The following is an 11,012-nucleotide window of genomic DNA, read 5'->3' on the forward strand; positions in this document are numbered from 1 at the left end:
GGTTTACAAACAGAGCCACATTGCGCTTTAGTGCCAACCCCTTTCGGTAATGACATGCTAGTAGTGGAATGTACCAAAGTTGAAAGAAAACGGGGGAGTTACGGATAGAATTTCTGCTTCCAAGACGGTAGAATCTCCACAAAGTTGTGCTCAAATAGCTTTAATCGTGTATTAAGCTCAGGCTAACGTGACATGACGGCACACTGTGGTTTAGAAACTGGGATGTAATCATTTGACGAAGCTGAAAGTGAGAGGTAGCACCCTCAGTTTCATTGTTGTGGTACGGCCCGTTGGCAAGCGAAGAGACACTGTCTTAGAGCGGCACCGGCAAGCCAGAACACACCGAACACGGAGCACACCGCAACGACGTTAGACGCTTTTCGAACGAGTGATAATGTCCGCCCCGTGTATGTGTTCGCACAATTTCATCCCTTGAGACGTCTTCGTTTCTTCTCGGCCTTTTTTTTGTCTTCATTAGGTGAGTTCGCCCTACGGAGCATCCCCAGGATGAGTGCGCATACGTGCGCGTGCATGTGATGTAGACTGGGTTAGGGCTGGGGTACCAACGTGCGCGTGCGTGGATGGGATGATGAAATACCACACGCGGACGCCTAGGAGGCAGGATGGCTCATAAAGGGCACATTGTGAGACTCGTCAACGGATCACACGGCCTATAATTACGCATTTTCTAAATTTTGTACATATCTAAATGCTGTGATGTCATTTTTCCACACTAAGGCCTGGTTAAACCACCATGCGTGGCGCCGTATAAGATTTCCCGTTACTCAGCATCCTCCGCGGAAAGATAGGCTAATCTGGAACTATGTAAATCTATTAATCGTGTTAATCCTTGTGTTCTAAATCCTTGTGTTCGACAAAGGAGAAAAGAATATGAACCAAAATGGCCTGATGTTGCGCGTGGCGCGTCGTCCACACCCTTGGGTCTTTTCCCCACATCACTCAAACCATCAGAAAATGTATTAGGTAAATCTGCACAGACCGAGACTACCCAAATAGAGTGCTTTTACTAAAATAATCCGTGTTATGATTTAAATAGGCCCTCATTATTTATTGTACAGTAGTCAGTTCTCTGTATGAGTTGTTTTTTTTTTTTTACGCGAACGGGGGTGTAAGATAAAGCAAACCCGAGAACAAAGTATACCCCGCTTTTTTTTTTAAAAAATCGACTCGCCCAATATTTGCATTAAAAGTCCTGTCATATGTTTTGCATGAATGTTACTGCTCCACCTAAAAAAATGCTTATTTATTCATTTATTTATTTGTTTGTTTGTTTGTTTGTTTGTGTACGTATTTGTTAAATGGTCAATTGGAAATGATCAATTAAGAATATGCTGTATTTGTAAAATAATCAATTTGATATATTTTATACATATAATTTATTAGTAAATTGATGTATCATTTGAAATATGAAGCAGCAAGGTGAACTTTTACTCACAAAGGAGAGGTTCTGGGTTCGAATCTCTGGAGTTTGCATGATCTCCTCTGGATGTGTCCCAAAAATAATCCAAAATCATGTGAGTGGTAATGTGTCTTGATACGTGGGGTACGATATGATTCAAAAATAGTACGGTAGAATATTTTGAATTGGAACGATTCGATTCAGTGAGGTTACGATACGATTCAATACGTAGCTTTTGTCATATTTATTCCTATGTAAAATCTCGCCAAGCCCAATAGATCAACAGCAACAGCAAACAGATTTTTTACCAGGTGTGCATCGGTACATCTTAAAATGAAACAGTTTGATTCGGTTTCGTTATGTAAATACCCCACCCCCAATCATTTATTTAGAAAGTGAGAGAAATGCGATAGTGTCACTCCCACCACTTCTCCAGCCATGCGGCTTGTTTTCATAGTTCCGCTATACGTGGAAATTTCATGGGAAAAAAAACATATATTTTTTTCCACAGTTCCCATGTGTCTGTGATGTACTTTGGTTAGAATATCCCAAAGATAAAGAATATAGCGCATACTTTAGACCCTCTCGAAACAGCATTGCTCACAGCGAGGCTTTCAAGGTTTTTGGGGTTACAAGTTAATGCTCGGAAAAAGAACTGGCTGTTTCAAATATAGCAAATCCCAGAATGGAAAAAAAAAAAATAAGGGAAATAATTTATTTTTCTGTATGCAACGTTTGTGAACTGAGATGCAGTTGCGAGAAAACAAAATGGCGACTGAATTGAAAATGCTTGAATTTGTCTGTGTGATCTGCTGCTTAATTTTCCCATTGTCTTACACAGATCTGGTGATAATGCCGAACTAAAAAACGTCTTTCCTCGAAATCCCACGGACTCCGACAAACTGAAAAGTTGAAAGGCGGGACAATTGCGCAACCGTAACCCACCAACAATAAGCACGTGGCATCCCTCGCCCTCGTTTGCATTATCAAATGCCCAAAAACAGCAAAGCCGTCAAGAGAGAGCTTGACGACGATGTCACAGAATCGGCCCGGGACCTGCTTTCCAACGAGGACGCCTGCGACGATTCCTTCAAGAAGAGCTCGTTGATCATCGGCGACCATGACGGCGACGGCAAGGAGGGTGACGTGGAAGAGGGCGGCTCCGACGGTGAGGAGGAGGAAGAGGAGCGGCCGGCCTGGAACAGCAAGCTGCAATACATCCTGGCCCAGGTGGGCTTCTCCGTAGGCCTCGGCAACGTCTGGAGGTTTCCGTACCTGTGCCAGAAGAATGGCGGAGGTGAGCACAATGACCGCTTGCATCCATATTTATGTGCGTGGGAGCTGTTAAACGACACATGACGACCGTTAGACAAACGAGAGGTCGCTTCAAAACATTGTGTCTCTGTTCTCGGTTGATGCGTAATTCATTCACCGCTCCTTGTCCGTCTCTGATCTTACGTAATGGTAGAGATGGCATCTTAAAAGGGAAGTCAAGTCCATTTTATTTTTGCAATAATGTGTCCTAGTAGTGTTGTTGCTCGGGGTTCGGGTAACATTACACCCTTAGTTGTTGTTTATATGGTTTTGTTTGATTAACAAAACAAAAAAAATACCAAAACCAACAAGAGTAAAGCAGCATCACCTTGCACATTATGGTTTTGTTAATTTTCTCGATTAAGTTTCTGTGTGTGTTTTACATTTCTGCTCCTTTACAGTAAGGTGTGTGACACACTCATGCTGTGAGTCAGGTCGTTCCTCGCTTGAGTCACCTAGCGAGTCAGGCCTGCTTTAAACAGCTCTGGTCCACCCCGCTGTGGTCAAGTGTAATTTCATTAAAATGACACGTCTGGGACCTACGCAGCCCCAGAACCAAAATGCACACACACCAGAAACCTCAATGTTGTCATTAGTTTTCATCTATTATAAGATACAAATGTCCTTTCGTGGTGCCACAGGCCATGTGCTACTGTCTCTTTAAGAAAGCCCAGGCCCGGGTGGAAAAAGGACTCAGGGCTACTGTTCAACTGAGTCAATGAGTGATTCAGCCGCTGGTTGGGGTCCAGCAAGGGAGAAAGGAAGTGAAGTTTCTACTATAAATCAAATGGAATGTAACAAAGTGCGGTTGCTAACCAAAACAGGAGTATATAGTGAGGCCGTGGCAATGCTTTTTTGGATTAAATGTCACGATTTCTTTCAGCATTAATGATCTTAACATCCACAGTAATGTGATACACTGACAGATTTTTAATACAACATCCACCATGACCGTAGAGGCTATTTTTGGTCGAAAGATAAAAGGTTCTAATATGATAATATTTGCTTTTGGAAAGACAATGGGAGACCACCTGGGAGGAAGGTGGATGCGGGTTTGATGCTGACTGATGTCAAAGACCCCCAGGAATGAAATTGAATAAGATGATCTAATTGTTAAGACAACAGGCGTTACACCTGGGAGGGGCATTGGGACTTAAAGAACATCCTGTCTGAGGAAACGATAAACAAAACACTATTTGGCCACGGATTAAACTACCAGCAATACAATACACACGTGGGCAGATTGCACAATAGCTAAAAATGTCAACAATGCCAACAGTCATTTTAGCGGGTTTGAAAAAATGCCAAACGGCTTTCATCACGGCATTTTGAAAGGTATGACGCAATCCTGCTCTAACTGATTTTTGTGGTTTTTGAGTGCACACGGAAGAACACCAAAAGCTAGACTAAGACTTGAATTCTCAAGGAGACTTCATAGTAATCCCACTTCCGAGTCATTTTGGACTTCATCTCGGATGAAACCTCCTTGAAGACAGGCACTTGCAACATTTGATTGAATCAGGGTGCCTCTTAAAAATAACCCACCTCTTGTGAAAGTGGGTCAAAACGTGAACAGTTTCCTGCTTCATTTTAATTTAGTGAGATGAACCTCATCATATCAAACCGGAAGCTAATGCTAAGCTATGACGAATGGTTCTTCAATTATTCATTTGATAATCGATTCATCGTCAATGAATCGATTCATCTTTGCACCTGTACAGTATTGTTGAAAGAAACCAAGTGTGTTGCTTGTGTTATTTTGACCCTTAGGGGCTTACCTGGTGCCCTACTTGATCCTGCTGGTGTTGATTGGCATCCCGCTTTTCTTCCTGGAGCTGGCAGTGGGTCAGCGCATCCGTCGGGGCAGCATCGGCGTGTGGAACTACATCAGCCCTCGACTTGGGGGTATCGGCTTCGCGAGCTGCGTGGTGAGTCGCTAAACCGTTAGCTTGCTAGCTGATGAATTCTGCTGTTGAAATCCTTAACACCTCTTAGATGGACCAATAATAGACGCTCTGTGCAGGTGTGCTTCTTCGTGGCTCTCTACTACAACGTCATCATCAGCTGGAGCCTCTTCTACTTCTCACAGTCCTTCCAGCAACCGTTGCCATGGCACGAGTGTCCGCTGGTCAAGAACAAGAACAGCACATGTAAGTTTAATGTTATGATTATATCAGTGAGGGTTACTATGTCACAACATGCACGATAAAGTTATAATGTTACATTTAAATAGGTTGAAAGAAAAAAGCTACTTTTTATCGCGCAGTTGTGGTGCCCGAGTGTGAGAAGAGCTCGGCCACCACCTACTACTGGTACCGCGAGGCCCTGGACATCTCGGACAGTATCTCCGAGAGCGGAGGACTCAACTGGAAGATGACGCTGTGCCTGCTGGGGGCCTGGTCCATGGTCTGCCTGGCCATGATCAAGGGCATCCAGTCGTCCGGGAAGGTATGCTTAACCTCTTGGGGGGAACTGGGGGAAAGGTTTCAGCCTACATAGCCAGGTTAAGTGTCATGCTGGATATTGGGAACGGTACTTGTAAAACAAAAGGCCATTTCTTGAAAAATCCTCTCACACGTCGTTAGCGAACATTAAGACTTACGGCGCGCTAACTGTATGGATGTCTTGTCTGGTCGCTAATACAACGAAAAAGTGGCAATGTTATGGGAACAAAGTGTTAATATTCTTTAGGGGGAGCGTAAAATGGAGCGATGTTAACGACTTGTGTCATCCTCGGTCGCTCATGTGATTTTCCTGGAAGGGATTGGATACTTAAGCTCACCTAGCTACGCTGACCTCCAGCATCAAAGCTGACGCTAACGTGACTAGCATCCGGAAGGATTAAGACCTCTCCTACCTCCATTTTCTTTTTTTCCTTTTTATCATTCCATTTTTTTTGTCACATGACAAGTATTAGACGTCGGATGTTCTGGGGGGTCAAGCCGGAGCTAATTGGAAGAAATGGGCACGAGGAAAGCTCTTGATGTTTTTGACATTTGAATTCGGTTTGATCCCCTCCTCTTGCGTCATGCCTCGACTACAGCGTACGCTAATGATGGATCAAATAATGTGTACTGATCGCTTTCTGACCGTTACATAACTTTACTACCGTAATTTTCGGACTATAAGTCGCGGTTTTTTTTCATAGTTTGGGTGGGGGGGCGACTTATACTCAGGAGCGATTTATATACATATATATGGGGTTTTTTCACTTTTTTGGGCATTTTATGGCTGGTGCGACTTATACTCCGGTGCGACTTATAGTCCGAAAATTACGGTACAATATCAATTGCACTGTTAACCGTTTTTTTGTTTTAGCAGTCGAGGGGACGAAGGCTTTTTTGTTGTCCGTGTCAGGCAGACTGCCTTGGCGTCGTCATTAGCTGTGGTTTTATCGCGACTACTGTCTTACTGTCTGGACAAAACAAGATGGATGCCCTCAACAGCGGTGGTCTCTGCCGTGCCAATTTGTCGCGCCAGACCCTCCCCTCCCTGTTTGGCTTCAGCCGCTTGAAATGTGGCCGATAGCCGCCGCCATTGTCTAGACGCTATCTCCCACTGCCACTTTGCTCTATTTTAGTGCAGTCATTGAGAAACATCGGTGGAAATCATTTCTGAAGATAACGTGGATCTTTCACCTGGTGTGTCCAGACAGGTTTTGGGGTCGAGGAGTTCAAACTTCCCCGATAGTCGCCCCCCCACGAGGCGTCTCGCAAGTGTGAGCACAAAAGAATATTAATGGAGTCTCTCCTCCCGTGTGCACAAAGACTTTTTTTTTTTTTTTTTTTCAGGGAATATCCTCGCGTGAGCGCGGGTGGGCTGAAAGGGATCTGGTTGTCGTGGTTACACGCGCTCTTTCGGCTTGGCTTGATTTTCGGAGATTTGAGGACAGGGTTCATGGGGAGGGAAATGGGGGGGGATGGTTTAGGCAAGACTAATACTTTGTAAATCTTGCATAACGTCAGGTTGGAGCAAGTTTGATGACTCACGTTGGGTGCAGTTGTACGCCTTCATTTTTAGGAAATCCAGCCTCCAAAGTCAATTTTGCTTATCAGCAGTGTAGCCCTAGTTACCTTGAAAAAGTGGTCTGATTACTTTTTTTACTCCTTTAAATTAGATTTTAAAAGCAATTAAGATTACAAGTTACTTTATTGGTTACATAAGCAAGTGATTAAGGCAAATTAAGTAGGATACATCAAAGTTAGTAGAAATAATTTAAAGATGGACACAATAATGCCCCACTATAAATTGTAGCGCTTGCTAAACTAACGTAGCAACGAATTTAGCATACCATGCTAACTGAGCACAACACAGCATGGACTTAGTGTCACCATTTTAAAAATTGTACACACACAAAATTGTGGTGTGACCTTCTCACTTCTCATGGACACAAACCCCTTGAGAAGATAGCCATCTTTGCTGCTATGTGAAATATTACTCGGGGGCATAACTTGAATAGGTGTGTCATAATTTGACCATGAAAATACCACCTGCAACATTGGCCTGCTGTACACAGTACATGTTTACTTGTTTGTGTTATCCCAAATGAATGTTTGTGTAGCTTTTTTTCTGTCTCGTGATTGTGTTGTGTGTTTATTTAAGTTGAATTTACTGACTGGAGGGCATGTCGGGTGTGGTGACCTGATCATTTCTGTTGATATAAAGATACAAAAAAACTATTAACGACTAAAATAATAATACACTGTCTTTTTTTAAAAAATGGTTGCAAGCGAACATTTGAAACTAATTTTAGCCATTTTCTCGGGATAATTTCTAGATAAACTAGTCCTTCAGATTTTGCTACAAAATAGCAATTTATTTGTTGTCTTTTAAATGTTTTGGTGACCTACGCTGTGCCTGCATTTTTAGGTGATGTACTTCAGCTCGTTGTTCCCTTACGTGGTGTTGATCTGCTTCCTGGTTCGCTCGCTACTCCTGGAGGGCTCCATGGACGGGATTCGCCACATGTTCACACCAAAGGTACGGACGCAATGTCTTTTTGCCCACGCTCCTTCTGAGCTCAGCAAGACATCACACTTTTGAGGAAGAATGATCAACGGGAGTGCTCATAGAAAAAAGAATTTTTTTTTTAGTACCAATAGTACAGCAAATACCCCGTCTGGAGTAAAAACTGATTTAATTAAAAAAATAATCTTAGTCTGCTGACTGGCTGATAGCAATAACACACCAATCAGCTTCCAAGGCTGTAAATTCTGCTGTAGCTTCTATCACCATAGAAACAAGAAGACCTACCACCGTTTCTTTGGTGCTCTGACGCCCCCTTGTGTCTACAACATAAAACACCATGTGATCAAAAGAAACAAACTCACCATTCCCTTCCGTGTGTGTGCTTGCATGCCAGCTGGAGCTCATGCTGGAGGCCAAGGTTTGGCGCGAGGCGGCCACGCAGGTGTTCTTCGCGCTGGGCCTGGGCTTCGGCGGCGTCATCGCCTTCTCCAGCTACAACAAGCGCGACAACAACTGTCACTTTGACGCCGTGCTGGTGTCCTTTATCAACTTCTTCACATCGGTGCTGGCCACCCTGGTGGTGTTCGCCGTGCTCGGCTTCAAAGCCAACATTATGAACGACAGATGCGTGTTGCTGTGAGTCTTGTTCCACCCTGAAAATATCAAAGGACATAAATTTGAAAAATCCATAACTGCATTTTGTCTTGATTTTGTTTGTTTTAGCAACAGCAACAAGATTGCGGATTTGCTGGGCAACGGCATCGAGGCCAACCTGATCCCCAACCACATCAACCTCAGTCAAAAGGTGAGCGTGGACGACTACCATCAGATGATCGACATCATCCGAGGAGTCAAGGAGGACAACTTTAGCAAACTCGGACTGGAGTCCTGCAGTATCGAGGACGAGCTCAACAAGGTATGGACGAGATGCGATCGTACTTGGAGGAAAAAAAGTAAACTTGTTGTATTGAGTTGTTATTTTTTGGGGAATACGAAGTGGTTACCCTTCACTGACCAATCTCTCCTCCCCCTCCCCTACCCACCCACCAGGCAGTGCAGGGCACAGGCCTGGCGTTCATCGCCTTCACGGAGGCCATGACGCACTTCCCGGCCTCTCCCTTCTGGTCGGTCATGTTCTTCCTCATGCTGATTAATTTGGGCTTGGGCAGCATGTTCGGCACCATCGAGGGCATCCTCACGCCGCTCATCGACACCTTCAAAGTGCGCAAGGAACTCTTGACGGGTCAGCCAAACTCATGATTATGTCGCTTGGGAGTTGGGAAAGCCGTTCCTAATATTGTGACTGACCCCCTCCCTCCCGCCAGTGGGCTGCTGCGTGCTGGCTTTCTCCCTCGGGCTGGTGTTCGTGCAGCGCTCGGGCAACTACTATGTTACCATGTTTGACGACTACTCGGCCACGCTGCCGCTGCTCATCGTGGTCATCCTGGAGAACTTGGCCGTCGCTTGGTTCTACGGCATCGACAAGTACGGCCTTCGCTACTTCAGATGATTTTTTTTTCGAACCACTCAAAAACCGTGCAGAAAACTTATATTTATCCGACTAGGGTGAGCTCACCTGTGTTGTGATTCCATCAGGTTCTTTGAGGACCTGAAGGACATGCTGGGCTTCAGGCCGTACCGCTTTTACTACTACATGTGGAAGTTCATCACGCCCATCCTGCTGCTGGTTCTGCTATGCTCCAGCTTTGTCCAGCTCATCAAGACGCCGCCCAGTTACAGTGCCTGGATACAGGAGCAGGTCGGTCACACGTGTGCGTGCAGTATTTATGGGGAATACTGTACCTGGTTCCTCAATGCTTGTTCTTCCTCTGTATCGATCGACCCTAACAGGCCCAGGAGAAGCTGGTGGGCTTCCCTCCATGGGGCGTGGCGGTGTGTATCTCCCTGGTGGTGGTGGCCATACTGCCCGTGCCGGTGGTCTTCGCGCTGCGCTACTTCAGCGTGATCGACGACGGCGCCGGCGGCATCTCGGCCGTGTCCTACAAGAAGGGCCGCATCATCAAGGAGAGCAGCGTGCCCGGCGAAGGCGACGACGCCAGCCTCCTTCACGCCAAGACCACGCCCAGCGAGGTGCCGTCGCCCATGCTCGCCAACGGCATCTACCGCAAGCAGAGCGCCGGCGGGGGTCCCGAGGCGGACGCCGCGCCCAACGGTCGCTACGGCATCGGCTACCTGATGGCCGACGTGCCGGACATGCCCGAGTCGGACTTGTAGTGCGGCCCCCGTTCTTCCCGTCTAGTCCTCCATGTGTGTACCGCATAGTCTTTGTAAAACAGCCTAGCTGCTTTATTTCTTATCTTTTCTTCTTTGTCGTCTCTGAACCTTAACATTTTAAAACAACAAATCCTAGGCAGGGAATATACACTCACAGGTCACTTCATTAGGCACACCATAGCAGAAGTCACTTGACACCATCCCGCCTCTAAAAATAAAAATGTTCAGGGTTCATTTCTATTAGACAGGCATCCAATCGAAGGGGTTTCTTGAAATGCCTTTTTTTTAAGGTCTGAATGAGTGCGATCTGCCATTATTTTATCAATTCAATGAAATGAAATATTTGCTTTATTGGTTTTTAAAAATGAATTTAATGCTCTTGCTGGCCAAATCGGGTCAAGGATCGCCAAACTCCAAATTAACGTTTACTAGAAACGTTTAAACTAAAAAAAAAAATCACCTTAACCCCCCTCAACCGATGCAAGATATGAAAACTACCCCAAAAGAAATTTCCCGGTGTACCTAATGTTGTGTCTGACGATCGTGTGACTGTTGCCATCCCCCTCCCCTCCCGCACTTAGTCCATCTTTGGATCACTCGTCCGTGCTACTGAATACAAAAGTGTGAGCAATAAGGTGGACGTGCCACCGAGCCTACATGAGAAAGTAAGAATGTGTGTGCGAGAGAACGTGTACATTCAAAAAGTTCCACGATTGGGTTGAGGCTAACGAGTGCCTACATCGTCATTTATAGAATACGCCATGTTTGTATAGTTTCAGTATTCTGTATATATCATATAAATATATTTATCTGCGTTATTTGGATAAATGTAATTAAGGTTCAGTCATCAAATCGTCATTATTAACGTCATTGTTTTTTTTTAACTAATGTGTTCATGAGGACCGAGTCCTTGTCTTTGTAAATAGTTTGTTCTGTCCATCAAATGGCTTGAAAACATACAGCAAAGAAATGTCTTTTTTCCCCTTCCTCTTCTTCGACATTAAAATCTGACCCAAAAACACGAGTCAAAGTCTTGATTGATTTTCCATGCCGACTATAAGCCTGAAGGTTTAAA

General features: G+C 44.9%; 1 protein-coding gene across 1 annotated transcript; it reads left to right on the forward strand.

Annotated features, from left to right (window-relative positions):
• The first annotated feature begins 305 nt into the window (after nucleotides 1-305).
• On the forward strand, nucleotides 306-10,961 carry slc6a15 (solute carrier family 6 member 15). Its single transcript, XM_037255073.1, has 12 exons — nucleotides 306-478; nucleotides 2,262-2,717; nucleotides 4,505-4,662; nucleotides 4,758-4,884; nucleotides 5,001-5,182; nucleotides 7,604-7,714; nucleotides 8,097-8,338; nucleotides 8,426-8,618; nucleotides 8,753-8,945; nucleotides 9,028-9,187; nucleotides 9,299-9,461; nucleotides 9,554-10,961. The coding sequence occupies exons 2-12, from the start codon at nucleotides 2,411-2,413 to the stop codon at nucleotides 9,935-9,937; spliced, it is 2,220 nt and encodes a 739-aa protein (XP_037110968.1). The 5' UTR covers nucleotides 306-478; nucleotides 2,262-2,410; the 3' UTR covers nucleotides 9,938-10,961.
• The last annotated feature ends 51 nt before the right edge of the window (nucleotides 10,962-11,012 follow it).

Source organism: Syngnathus acus, chromosome 6, assembly GCF_901709675.1.
Source record: "Syngnathus acus chromosome 6, fSynAcu1.2, whole genome shotgun sequence".
Lineage (NCBI taxonomy): Eukaryota > Metazoa > Chordata > Actinopteri > Syngnathiformes > Syngnathidae > Syngnathus > Syngnathus acus.

What these genes read in the sequence shown, in the direction of transcription:
- slc6a15 (XM_037255073.1), top strand. Translation starts at nt 2,411, where the DNA reads ATGCCCAAAAACAGCAAAGCCGTCAAGAGAGAGCTTGACGACGATGTC. An exon ending in AACGACAGATGCGTGTTGCT is followed by an intron (nt 8,339 to 8,425) that starts GTGAGTCTTGTT and finishes TGTTTGTTTTAG; the next exon opens with CAACAGCAACAAGATTGCGG. An exon ending in GCGCAAGGAACTCTTGACGG is followed by an intron (nt 8,946 to 9,027) that starts GTCAGCCAAACT and finishes CCCTCCCGCCAG; the next exon opens with TGGGCTGCTGCGTGCTGGCT.